Genomic DNA, 13,616 nt, shown 5'->3' on the forward strand with positions numbered 1-13,616 from the left:
ATTGACTCAGGCAGTGGTTCTCAAAGTGGGATCCGGGGACACCCAGGGGTCCTTGAGAGGGTTCCAGGGGGTCCCCAGCAAAAAGGGGAATAATGTATTTTCACTGTAACTCCATCCGATGACGAGCCTCCTCTCCTGGCCCTGTCTTGCAGGAACCTGATGTTGGGGTCGTTAGGCTGATTGTGTGCACCTGGGCCTGGTGTGCAGCAGCCCAGGTGCACTCAATCATCCTAATGGCCCAACCACTAGGCTCATAGAAGACAGGGCCAGGAGAGTGGGAGGGTCATCACAAGAAACATGACCGAATGTATGACTATGGACAACATCTTATTTGATAATTTGTTGTGTCAGTTTAGGGGTCCTTGATATAAAAAAGAAGTTTGAAGTGATGTAGGTTGCCATCAATACTGAAATAATGAGGAGGCAACAACTTCTCTCATATCCATCTTCTTATCAATGAAGCTATTCTTTTTTTTTTATCCCCATGCTTTCCCACCTCTAGAGGAAAAAAGACAATTATCAATTGTATTAAGGAGTTTACTTTAAAAACGTAGCCTACTCTTCACTATAATTTGATCTCTCCATATTTCATTAATTTATCTCTATAGACTATGCTTATTTCATATGTGGGCCCAATGAATCAGTCAAGTAACAGCACAGTTCTTCCAATGATAAATTAGCCTACATTTTGGTTGCTTTTACTCTCCTATCTTGACAGATTTGCATTGTAATAGTTGTAAAGTGACAATGAGAGAGAGAGCGCGAGCGAGGCGAGCGCGAGACCTGCTACCCTACTAGCATTTGCTTTTGGGCGGGAATGAGTTAGTCCAGTCAAGATCTGTCTAGTAATCTACCAGAGAGACGCTTTCTGATTACCTCTTGACATTTGAGTGGGTAAGTTAACCTGATTGAAATAGATGTAGAGTTTGACAAATATTAAATTCATCTATCAAGAGAATTCATCTATTGTTACTATTATTTGTTATCGCCGAATAACGTTTTGTTGATATTATTTAGCTGTCAAAGTTTGCCCTTGTTGACTTTGCCAAGCAGTGCCTCCATCAGAGACAGAGAATGGCGACGTGCATGAGGAAGGACACCGCCGAGGTTTGACAACAACACCACACTGTATTTTTAGTTAATGTGTGTTCCAGTATACTTACTTACGTTCACTTTGTACGTTTTGACATCTCAGCTTTATAACATTAAAACGTTAGCTTTTCAGTCCGTGTTGGAGGGCCCTCGGTCGGGAGCTAGCTTAATTTAGTCACGCTGCGCCATCGTGTGGGCTGTAATGTTACGAGTCCTATAAGGTTTATGCTCCTTGCTGCTGTCTGTCAAGTTGTCAACTGTCTCCATTTATTGTTTTTCTGTTCTGAAGTGGACTGGTTTATTCCTGAACGACCTGAAAACCGTGGAGGCGTCCAGGGTTTTCGTCAAGAGGATGCTGGCAGTGGCCGTGTCCTCCATCACCTACCTCAGAGGGATTTTCCCAGAGGATGCCTACAGATCTCGATACCTGGAAGGTGCTTCAACCAAGCTGATGGCAGCAGCAGTTTTCCCATAGATTTTCTATAATATCATAATCCCCGACTGTTCCCTGTGTGTAATTGCATTGATAATATCATGTTGCACACAGGCAAAAAACTTGTTAAACACATTATTTGTATTAGATGGTGGTTTTCAGCTGTTTTTCGCCAGAGCAAGCCCAGTTATAAATCACTCGTTTACAATGCTTCATCTTAGTTCAGTGAAAGTCATGGAGTTTTGCTTCAAGGCTGTGGTGGAATGCCTGTCAATAGTCATAATAAGGATAAAGACACGTATTGTTGTTTTTAAATCCTGCTTGTTCTTTGCATTTCACCAGATTTATGCGTCAAAGTTTTGCGAGAAGACTGCACCACACCAGGTGCCTCCACAATTGTGAATTGGTACGTGTCATAGATGTTACCAGAACATGATTAATAATCATGATCTGATTATTTTGCCCACTGATCAGCTCAATCACAAATTCACTTGACCTAATTTTCCAGTTGAACACATTTTTGGAAAATATAATCTTAATATTACCACCAAAACTTGGCTAGTGGCTCAAGTTAATTTCCCACCCTGATAAATGTAACCTGTCAAACCTGTCTTTGTCCAGGATGATGGGCTGCTTTGATGCAATGGATAAGAAATATGTAAGTTTGTGGAGCCTTCAGTATTTTGTTTTAATTATTTCATCGGGCCTGCCTGGAGTCATTTTGATCACTAATGCTATACTTATACACTATTTTTCAATGTCTTTTCACAGCTCCAGGTTGTGCTCATTGGGGTAAGTCAAATCAACACAGCAATCTTTATATTCATTTTAACACACTGATTGACTTCTGTGTATCATGTTGAGTATGATTTTCTTATGTATTTACTGTATAATAATTTATGTGCCTCTATAAAATAACTATTGCATTCTAGGTCTGCACCAACCCAGATGACGTTAATGTAAGTTATCTCCTGAAATACTGAACATTATTACTGAACGTTATATTTTGTCAGATCATGTGTGCACATTTACATACATTCGTTTCTCTTTGCAGTGCATTATCGAGTCCTACCACTTCAAATTCAAATACACAGACAAGGGGCCACAGATGGACATACTCAGGTGAATATGGTCAATAGCAGACAGACTTGGTTACACAGGGCCTGTCCACGTCAAGAGAAGAAGAAAAGAGCTTTGTTGGCATTTGAGATTCTGGTCACAACCAGGTGGACACTTTAGCCATGCCTTTTGGATCTGGCTTTTTCAGAACCAAACAAACTCTCATCACAAAACATTATAGAAACAATTGACCATAAAACTGTCTTAACTCCTCCTGTGTGAAATTCAGCTAGTCAGTACACAGTAAAATACAGTCTATCCCATCTTATTTAATTGGCTTGGTTGGTATAATAACTACCATGAACCACAGGCGCAGCGGGAAGATGGCGATGCGGGTGACAATGGAGGACACCAAGAAGGCCTCCGTGCTCCTCATCAGAAAGCTCTTCCTGCTTATGCAGAACCTGGGCCCCCTACCCAACAACACCCACCTCACCATGAGGCTCTACTACTATGATGACAGTAAGATACCCATTAAGATTTCTGCCTTCTCTCCAATACAATGGAACTGGACGGCACTCAGCTTGTGGTGCTCAAAGCGCCAAAAAGTTACATTCGAAAAACTCAACAGAAATCTCGGTTTCCAGAAATCATGACCCAGTTACTCAAGATAATCCACAGACCTCGTTGTTACCTGTAACCTCGGTAACAACTAATGGGGATCCAAATAAACAATGAAGTAGCTGCTGCTCTAGCTGCAGTTTCATGTAGGAAATAACTAGCAGCTAGTGGGTGTAGTTCGGTCAAAAGTTGCTACATGAAACTGCTCACAACGAGGTCTGTGGATTATCTTGAGTAACCGGGTCATGATTTCTGGAAACAGTCCTCATCTGGGTCCCTGAATGCTCGAGTCCAAGTGTGAGTCTTCAGTGCTCAAGTCCAAGTCGAGTCACAACTCCGAAAATGAGTCCAGGACTTGGATGGAATCGAGTACTACAACAACAGAGCATAACAGAGACGTCTATCCCCTTTTGCACTCCTTCCTTTCAGTCACCCCCGCTGACTATGAGCCACCGGGCTTCAAGGAGGGCGAATGCGACAACATGTGGTTCCAGGGCAAGGCCGTGAACCTCAGGGTGGGCGAGCTGTCGACGTCCTTCCACACGCTGAAGGTGGCCGTGGCAGCAGAGAAGGGCCGGGTGGACAAGCTTCGGGAGGAAAACCTGCACAGGGAGAGCAAGCCTGACTCTGTGGAGCCTCAAAGCCTCGGCCCAGAGCTGGCCAGGAACCAGGTGGGCCCCACACAGGTCACACACTGGGATTATAACCAGGTGGGCCCCACACAAGTCACACACTGGGATTATAGAGCAAAAGTTACGCCCCCCTTCCGGTTCAGGCATACGAACCAAGGGATTTCATCCAACATTCTTTTTCCATAGACATTTCATAAAATGCTTATAAAAATAGTTTTACTTGGTCAAACCAATCAATTCAGCTATGTTTAGAATCAGGAGAGACCACATAATATTTCACTCAGACTAAATCAACCAAGACCAGTTGAATCGCTTGGTCTGACCAAGTAAAACTATTTTTATAAGCATTCTACCAAATGTCTATGGGGGGGGGGGGATGGCAGATTAAATCCCTTGGTTCAATGCTTAAACCCAGAAGGGGGCGTGGCTTTGGCTCTCTATTGAAGTCCTGGAATTCATTCATAGTAGTGTATTTGAAAGCTAGGATTATTCCCACTATCTTTGTTATGTTCTGAGAAAACTTTGGATTCTTAAACTAATTATAATTAATTCCATTTAACTTTTCAAGTTGAAGCAAGTGCACTCCTAGTGGTTTTGGCCCACACACTTTCTCCTGGAAATGGATCTTTCCCAGTTCTATACCTTGTTCTTCTCACCATGTACTGTAGAACAGAAGTTAGCTTCGCTGTTTGGTGCAGCTTGCTGTCAATTCAGTATGGTTATGTGTTTCCACCTGGTTACAGGATCATAAGCAGAAAATGGCCAAAGAGAACCTGCCCCCCTCTGAAGATGGTAAGGAAACATGAGACTACTCTCTTACCAAAGTGCAGAATTTGTTGAACATGAAATTGACTTTTTATTCTACTTTTACTCTACAGAGTCTGCACAGTTCAAGAAAGCCCAAAAGCCTGTGAGAAAGGTATGATTATGGTCAGGACAAACATACAGTAGCACAATCAAGTCAGATGCGCTAAAAACACTTTGCTTTGTATTTGGAGTTTATGCAAATGGGAGCCCTGCATGATTATTATACATTGTTCCACCTTAGACAGTGCGTGCTGCAAAAACTCCAGCAAAGAAGAAAAGAAAGTCATGAAGAAAAGAAAAGTCATGGCATCCCACTAAACAAGTGTTCAACAGCATAAACCCAGAGATGAATGAATGAAGTGTTTCTTCATTTTATTGTCATGATTTACATAGAATGTTCATGTAATGTTTATACTGGTTGAGCAATTTCAACCTACCCACAAGATGTGATGTTATTTTCAGTTTATTTTCACTAAATGATAAAAACATCAAATATACAGATGAATTTGATATATTGTTCGGTTATTGCTGAGATTTGTTAAAGAAATAAAACGACTTGTAAACATGCTTTTGTTTTTTTGTGCAATAGTGAAATACATTGTGAAATGTTCTCTATTTGAGTGCAGTACATAAAAAATACTAAGTAAACTAAAATCGGCATAGTGCAACTTCTGTACCACAGTGGGCAATCTATTCTATAGAACCAAGTGGAATCGAACAAGGTCCAATACTGTAAATACTAAGTGATCCCTGATTTGACCCATTTGGCACGGTCCGGATGACAATCATCATGTCTGTAATACTACAGAGTTAGAAATGAAGGTGGGCTCTAGATGCTGGATGGATGTATATAGATCCCATTCATGTTTTCATTCTTCCAATTCAAATGTCATATTTCCATTGTTCACCTGTCTCCAGAATTATTTGATGAGCTAGAAACAATATTAAAGATGTCTCCCAGTAGATTTATGTTCACGTTTCGGTCTCACGACCTTAGAAGGGGTTGTGAGACCGAAATGTAAAAATAAATCTACTGGGAGACATCTTAGCCAGCAGTGTGCGGACTGTACCTTTTATTCATTTGTGTTTCAGTGTCCAGCACCTGCTCTTTTGAGTGGATGTGCACGCTCTACTTTTTTATCTAGGAAATAATATTAGCCTCAGATTCAGAAAATATCTCAAAATATGATGACTAATATCAGCACTCTTACTCTGAGCAGGAATGTTTTAAAGATGAGTCCTGGCTGCTGGATGTCCCATCCTAGTCCAGACTATTACGTTTCAGTCTCTGAGTCGGTGGCGCTGGTCCAAGTTCCTCCGAATCGGTTTCTAGAAGAGGCTGTCCACATCACCCATCTCCACAAACACAGTCTTCAGCTGGGTGTAGAATTCAGTGGTCACCTGGCCGTTTTCCCGCCCTATGCCTGGTTAAGTACAAGGACTACAACTTAACTGACCAAGACAATACGAGTGCCAGAAGCATTGCACAACTCCAAGACAATATTTGACAATTTACACACTATCAGACTTTCCCTGATGAGGTAAACCCACCCATCTAGCACTCCAAGGCAAGCAGACTAAAACATCACTAGAATAATTAGCTAATTAATTAATTTGGGGCAGGTCTGTCTGCTACAGGCTAGACTGTACCTGACATTTTGAAGCCTCCAAAGGGAACCTCCACTGGGGTGATGTTGTAGTTGTTGATGAAACAGGTACCAGCCTTCAGGTGTTCGACCACACGATGGGCTCGCCGCACATCCCTACAGGGACAAACATTCAGCTGCAAAAGTGTCTAGCTGTGTGTGGATTTCCCCTCTGTATTTAATGGTCACATTTTGAACTTTGCTGCCCCCTCCTGGTCATTGCACTGCTGTCACCCAAAATCTAGCTTCTCAGAAAAGGTTTAAGACACATTCATGGCTTAAAAACAATTGCTTTTGGCCTGTGAGTTTGTGTTACACCTCGCACCACATGCCTACCTAGTGAAGACCCCTGCAGCCAGGCCCAAGGTGGTGTCATTGGCTCTCTGCAGCACCTCCTCTTCTGTTTCAAAAGACAACACTGACATGACCGGGCCAAAGATCTCCTCCTTCACACAGGTCATCTCATCTGTGCAGTTGCCTATGGGATGGAAAAGAGAGAGAGAGAGAGAGAGAGAGACAGACACACACACACACACACACACACACACACACACACACACACACACACACACACACACACACACACACACACACACACAGACAGACAGACAGACAGACAGAGAGAGAGAGCAGTGACCTTAAGTCAAATTTTTTCTGAAGTACCGTAAATTCCGGACTATAAGGCGCACCGGTCTATAAGCCGCACCTTCAAAGTTGACTATTTTTTTCTTATATAAGCCGCACCGGACTATAAGCCGCGGGTGTTTTGATGTTTAATTACCATATGTAAGGCTTCGTGCACAGAGGGGATTGTCGGGAAAGAGATGGCTGTTTGGGGAAGCTCCCATTTATTAACATTTCAACAAAACAAAAGTCAGGTCACTAATCCCCAGACAAAATCACACATTGTGAGATGCTTAAAAATCACCATCGGCGGGAGCTTTACTCCAGATGCTGTGCAGCCAAGAAACACAAGTGAAATTCGTTCTCTCGTGACCTGTGGTTCTCAACGTGATGGACGATTCACCTTTCTTGTTAACAGTCCTAGTGAGAGGCAGGTCGAACGTCAAAGGCACTTCATCCATATTTATGATCTGCTCCGGTCCGATGGAATATTCCTTGATCTTTCTTTGTGTGAATTCGCCGAAGTTTGTAATTTTCTCCTGGTAGTCGGGAGGGAGTTGCTGACACAGTCGTCCGCGCCCTGACGGACAGTCCCTTTCGTCTCGGGTTTGTGCATGATCCTTTGCTGCTGCTGCTGTTGTTGTTGTTCCTGTCTCGCTACTGTCTCAGACATGGCTTTCAGGCTCAATCGCCGCCATCGTCGTAACACAGCCAGTTCTCCATCTTTTGAAGCATGATGTTAGATTACAACGAGCTAGTTGTGTGGCTTAGCCTTCCAAAATGTTGCTGTTAGTTTTTTAGAATGTAATACATAGAATTGGGAATGTTACATTCAATTTCATTCAGACTGTCTTTCAGGCTCAATCGCTGCCTTTTTCCCCCCGGAGCGAGGGAGGAGGGAGGGTGTTTTACCGTAGTGGCTGAGAGAGAGTAGTGGCACAGTGCTCCAATCAGGTCGCGAGGCACATTTTTTGCAACATCATCCAATCAGGGTCTCGCTCTCATAATGTCTGTCTTGCTCTCGTTCTGCCTCATACCAACATCCATAGATTTTGGAGGTTCCCGAGTGGCCGTTTGCTGGAAAAATCCATAGATAAGCCGCACCGTTATATAAGCCGCAGGGGGCAAAAAAGGCCAAAAAACGGGTAACGGTAATTGTAAGTATATGGAGGCGGGGTGGAGGTATGAGGCTTACCCAGTATGCATGGAGTCATGTAGTATCCACCCTGGAGTTTAGGATCTGACGGGACAAAAGGTTCCCCTCCACACAGCACCGCGGCTCCCTAGAAACAGTGCAATAATCATTTATGTTGAGATGTCCCATATATTGTGGGCTTATTACAACACGGTCTAAATGTGGCTTACAAACTTGCATAGCAATTTAGTTTTTTGTTTTTTTCACTCATACCTCTTTCTTTGCCTGATCCACAAAGGCTAGAACACGGTCCAGGTGTGGCCGGCTGACCAGCGCACCCATGCGGGTGCTCTCTAGCAGCGGATCTCCTATCTCAATCGCCCTGGTCCTCTTCACCACCTCCTCCACGAACTCAGGCAGAATCTGCCTCTGAACAAACACTCTTGTGCCGTTGCTACATACCTGCCGTGTATTTAAGAAGAAATCAGCCTCGCACAATAAGCTTCCATTTGTTGAATCACATAGTGTGTCAATGGGGCGTCTGAGTAGTGTAGAGGCAAGAGCACTCTGTTACCACCGCGGAGACCCGGGTTCAACTCCCGGTAGCCGGTGAGGTCTACGTCCTACAGGTGAAACTTCTTGATGTCTGGTGAAAAGAAGCGGCTGGCGACTGCACATGTATTGGAGGAAGCATGTGCTAGTCTATGGCTCTCCCCAGATCGGCAGAGGGGGTGGAGCAATGGCCGGGACAGCAGGGGGAATTGGCCAAGTACATTTGGGGAGAAAATGGGACAAAAATAAAAATAAAAAATAAAAATAAGAGGGGGGGGGACACACACATTATTGTGTCAATAATGTTCTTGCATGTCACTCTGGGTTATTGCATGAAGACAAGATGTGATAGATAGCATATAAAGACGCAGTATAAAGAGCACACACTACACTACCTGGCCTTGAGACAGGAAGTTAGCCATGAGCGCTCCCTTCACAGCATTCTCTAGATCGCTGTCCTGAAAGATGAGCAGAGGAGACTTCCCCCCAAGCTCCAGAGTCACAGGCTTCACCCCCTCAGATGCCATCTCCATAATCTGTGGGCCAGCACGGGTCAAAGGAAAAGTCACATGCAGGGACATCCAGTGACGGGACTGAAAACACAAGCCTCAACAGATCTTTAGTTGCATACTGAATATTGCAATTTAAGAATCGCATCATTGTTCGGAAATTTTTTCTAAATTACATTTATTTTTGCAAGATTAATACTCATTAGTAAGTTATGCCCCCCCCCCCCCCCTCCCAATCAAGCGAACATTACAGTGGACGTTAAAAGTCTACAGTCCCTGAATCACTTTTACAATCCCTAATTCTGATGTGGGGTGTGTCCCAAGGATTTTTTCCCCTTTCTTTTTTTACACATTGATAAAAGTCAGATTTAATGGAGTTTTCATTTAAGCCCTGATGGTAATACAAATGAGAAAACTGGAAAGCGTGCGTTTACTTCTGATATCTTCTATAGACGTCTCACTCACCTTCTTGCCAGTGGGCACACTCCCAGTGAAGGAGACCTTCGCCACGTCGGGGTGGCGGCACAGGAAGCTGCCGGTCTCCTGGCCACCCTGCACAACGTTGAACAGTCCCTCTGGAGCGCCGGCCTGGTCGTAGACCTCTGCCAGCATGACGGCTGTCACAGGCGTCACCGGCGAAGGCTTGAACACCATGGAGTTGCCTGTTTAAGTCGAGAAAAGAGAAAGATCATTCACAAGCAAGCAAGGAGAATTCATATTCTGTGTGTGACCGACTCATCGAATCAATGATTTAATAAATGTAAAGTCCCAGTTCATGTCTCACAGCTGGTTACTTATATGATATATTTTTGAGAGGAATACCATACCACAGGCCAGGGCTGGAGCTGATTTCCAGGCAGCTATCTGGAACGGGTAATTCCAAGCACCGATGCCCGCACACACTCCCAGAGGCTCCCTGCGTGTGTAGGCAAAGGATCCACCAGGCAGCTGGATATGCTGACCTTGACAAGTGAAAACACAAGCATAAAATGAGTATAATATTCAATCAACACAAGTTGGTCCATAAAGAGAAAGAAATACAGTACAATAAACAATACAGGAAACATTTAGTAGTGCATAAAAAAATGTACACATGCTCTTGCCCCAACAATGCCACATTGGGGAGAATCGTTAAGAAATATAAATTAAAAGATATACAAACTTTGGCGCCAGTGTTTCCAGAAGCACGATGTATACCTCGTATCACTCTTAGTTATGTCAGCAAGAGCCATTATAATCAGATTGCTAGACTCTGTCAGTCTGCCCATAAATTTAAACATACAATTTCTCAAAACAGCATAAAAAGTGGGTACATTCCTAGACACAAACATTTCACTTGCGCTATTCCACCTGGGGAGCTTGAGCAATATTCGGAATGCATCGTTGTATGCCACCTGAAGTTTTTTCAGTCTCGCATTGCTATAGCTACACCACAGGTGGGCTGTATACAGTATTATCATCATCATAATAATGATAATAATGATAATAATAAATAAGTACAGCACTTTTTTAAAGTAAGTTGACCAAGTGCTTACCAATCAAGACAAACAAAGCACACAGCAGCAAGCCAAGGTTACACAAGTAAAGAGTGGCAAGGGCATCTGGGTAGTGTAGCGGTAGCTAAAAGCACTCGCCTACCACCGCAGAGACCCGGGTTCAATTCCCGGCAGACGTACTTCCCACGCGCTACGTCCTGTCGGTGAAACTCCTCCCTGTCAGGTGAAAAGATGCGGCTGGTGCGCATGTGCTAGTCTACAACTCTCCCCAGATCAGCAGAGGGGGTGACGGTACAGGACGGGATATTGTTTATTTAACATTGTTTCATAAAAGTATCCCATACAAAACGTTTTATAAAATCATAAGGTTCACCCTCTATGATTTGGACGTTTTGCATGATACAGTATGACATCTATACATTTAATAGTATGAAAGTGGCCACTTTCATAGTGAGGAACTGACTGGGAGCAAGTCAGTGTGCGGACTCTTCTTTTTCTTATGCTGACCAGTTGTTTGTCCTGCACCCATTCAACAGAGTGGATGTGCATGCGCTTTCTTTTTCATATAAGAAACACTGACACTGAAAGTCTTCCTAGTGGACATCAGCAGCAGCATTTAGCATTTAGCCTTCGCTGAATCGCTGCCATCCACACAAATATTGGCCGCACTTCTCAGTGTTTGAGCTGAGACAGTACGACTTAAACTCAGTCATCTCAATGATTATGATCTGAAAGGTAAATCCCATCTGAGATCAGTGTTCAGAAGCTCACAAATTTCATATTATGGACCAATGTGTATATCACCATTCACTGGTCTAGTGGAAAGGCATGATTCATTCAAATTTAAACTTGTAATAATGTGGATAGATTACATATTGTATTTTTAAAAGCCTCACCTCTTAAATTTGCCTCCTGTTAAGCAGCTGAATGATGCTAAATGAATGTGTACAGATGAGATTTTTGCCACACTTTGGGCTGGTTTGGCGGACAGGGATTAAGGCCTAGTCTGAGAATAAATTCAAAATTCAATTGAGATATTATTGAAACAAATCCTTAGTCAGGGGACTAGATGTAATGCCTGTCCGTGAAACCAGACCCTTATCTGGTAACACGTAGGACAAGACTAACCAGAGAGACTAGCTGTGTACCAACCTGCCAGAGTGCTGGCCAGCCCTGCGTAGTACTCTATACACAGTCTGGCAGAGTCCACATCTAGACGGGCCTCTGTGATGGACTTCCCATTGTTGATCACCTCCATCTCCGCTATCTCCTCTCTCCTGCTCTGTTCACATCAACCAGGTCAAATTCACACACATTATTGTTGCACAGCATAGGTGTCAAGTAGATTGTAAAATCAAAGAAAGAAAACCTACAGTTCAATTTAGTTTGACTATATATAGTTATCCCCACTCTCAAGAACTGTAGGATGCATTCTACAAGTTAAACCATCTTCAAATTTTCAAATCAGCAGCAGCATATTGGATCACAGTGGGAAACGAGGCCCAGGATTTATGATTAATGCACGCTGTAGTCTGTAACAACTATTGTACATTTTTTGTGTCAATTTATGTATTCCCAAAATTAAAACACACAAACAACAAATAAACACCTCAATGATATGGGCAGCTTCTATCATGATCCTTGCCCTCTCCATCCCAGACATCTTGCTCCAAAGGCTGAAGGCCGACTTGGCATGGTTCATAGCCTGGTCCACCTCCACGGCACCACATGGCTGCAAGTGGCACAAGATGCGCCCTGCAGGGTGAAAGATATGATGATCACAAACAGCCAAGAACACAGGTTATATAAATACAACAGGTTACACAATGTATACAGTATGTTCTGTTTTCTCTCTCTCTCCTTTTAATTAGTATTACTAGGATATTGGCCCCTTCGGGGTCAAAACCTGCTCTTATGACATCACTGATGTCACAATACCTATGACATCATCAGTGATGTCACAATGCCTATGTCATCATCAGTGGGACACTAATTGAAAAAGACATCGCCCACTTGCTCCCTTTTATATAGATAGAAGATATAGATTAATATTTAGTTGTGATTAAATGTGATTTCTTCTACATACTGTATGATTGTGAATTTGTGAGTGGTCATGAGTTTATATGATATAGGCAGTGGAGTGGTGTTGCTAAAAACAACACCAACAAGCACAGTTTAATTTCCATGGATAGCTTAAAAAAGGGCAGAAAAATACTAAACTATAATTCAAAATGTTCAAAATTCAAGCCCTTTATCTCATGGAGGACGGACGAGACTCTCGAACCTAGAAACCCCCAAACACATTTCAGAGACACAGCTGGTCAAAGTCCAATGCGGGGCAAGTGGGCAACAGTGTCAAACAACAGGCCGCGATATAAGTTTGACCCTGTGCTCTACCTGTTGCAGGTTCGTAGACAGACTCGCTACTTTTCTCGTTGCTCCTCATTCTCTTCCCTCCCCAGAAGTTCAGCGGGGCTGTGATGTCCACAACGCCCGTGGAGGCGCATCGCAGCGCCGCCAGAGGAGCGGCAGCGGGCCGCCGCCGCCGCCGCAGGGACAGAGCCAGCCTCCGGAGCATGCTTCACGGACTCTGCTGGGTGGTCAGTCAGGGTGTCTGGAACAAGCCAAAACTTATGTTGCACAACAACTAGTACTGCTAAACACTCGACTGAACTGCAGCAACAATGCGGTTTCAACTTTGACTATTTCAGCGTCTGCATTATACTTACCAGTGAGCCTGCTTCACACTAAAATACTGTTTGGTAAATGGCCATGTTATAATCAACATTCAGTGTTGCAATGGACGTGGTTGCAACTTTTGCTTCGTCTTCGTCTTCTTTACGATTTGTGGCAGAGTAGACGCAAGACGGCGTGTTACTGCCCTCTACAGACCAACGCTTTTGTGGCAGTTTGCAATATGGATTAAGCAATTAATTGACTATATTAAATATTGGATTTAAATTGGCAATATGGATGCACATTTCCCAGTAAATAACAAAGTATACAAGCA

General features: G+C 43.4%; 2 protein-coding genes across 2 annotated transcripts; one reads left to right on the plus strand and one right to left on the minus strand.

Moving 5' to 3' along the window:
* Positions 1–1,074: 1,074 nt before the first annotated feature.
* zte38 (zebrafish testis-expressed 38) lies at positions 1,075–4,643 on the plus strand (the record flags this gene model as incomplete). The annotated part of the gene is made up of 8 exons (XM_083659008.1): positions 1,075–1,107; positions 1,382–1,526; positions 1,868–1,931; positions 2,147–2,183; positions 2,580–2,647; positions 2,961–3,106; positions 3,635–3,915; positions 4,581–4,643. 8 exons carry the CDS (start codon positions 1,075–1,077, stop codon positions 4,641–4,643), a joined length of 837 nt encoding a protein of 278 aa, XP_083515134.1.
* A 384-nt stretch (positions 4,644–5,027) lies between these two features.
* aldh9a1b (aldehyde dehydrogenase 9 family, member A1b) lies at positions 5,028–13,438 on the minus strand. The gene is made up of 12 exons (XM_083659599.1): positions 13,336–13,438; positions 13,004–13,220; positions 12,216–12,361; positions 11,759–11,888; positions 9,938–10,072; positions 9,576–9,772; positions 8,997–9,137; positions 8,323–8,511; positions 8,110–8,197; positions 6,627–6,768; positions 6,295–6,407; positions 5,028–6,068 (listed from the first exon to the last, which is right to left on the minus strand). The coding sequence occupies exons 2-12, from the start codon at positions 13,182–13,184 to the stop codon at positions 5,974–5,976; spliced, it is 1,557 nt and encodes a 518-aa protein (XP_083515725.1). The 5' UTR covers positions 13,185–13,220; positions 13,336–13,438; the 3' UTR covers positions 5,028–5,973.
* Between the last annotated feature and the right edge of the window lie 178 nt (positions 13,439–13,616).

The sequence above is a fragment of the Poromitra crassiceps genome (assembly GCF_964638095.1).
Source record: "Poromitra crassiceps genome assembly, chromosome: 23".
Lineage (NCBI taxonomy): Eukaryota > Metazoa > Chordata > Actinopteri > Beryciformes > Melamphaidae > Poromitra > Poromitra crassiceps.

Coding starts and splice junctions, on each gene's coding strand:
- aldh9a1b (XM_083659599.1), bottom strand. CDS start 13,184: ATGCTCCGGAGGCTGGCTCTGTCCCTGCGGCGGCGGCGGCGGCCCGCT. Junction 8,512..8,996: donor ACTTCCTGTCTCAAGGCCAG/GTAGTGTAGTGT, acceptor AATACACGGCAG/GTATGTAGCAACGGCACAAG. Junction 6,069..6,294: donor TGGAGGCTTCAAAATGTCAG/GTACAGTCTAGC, acceptor GTACTTAACCAG/GCATAGGGCGGGAAAACGGC.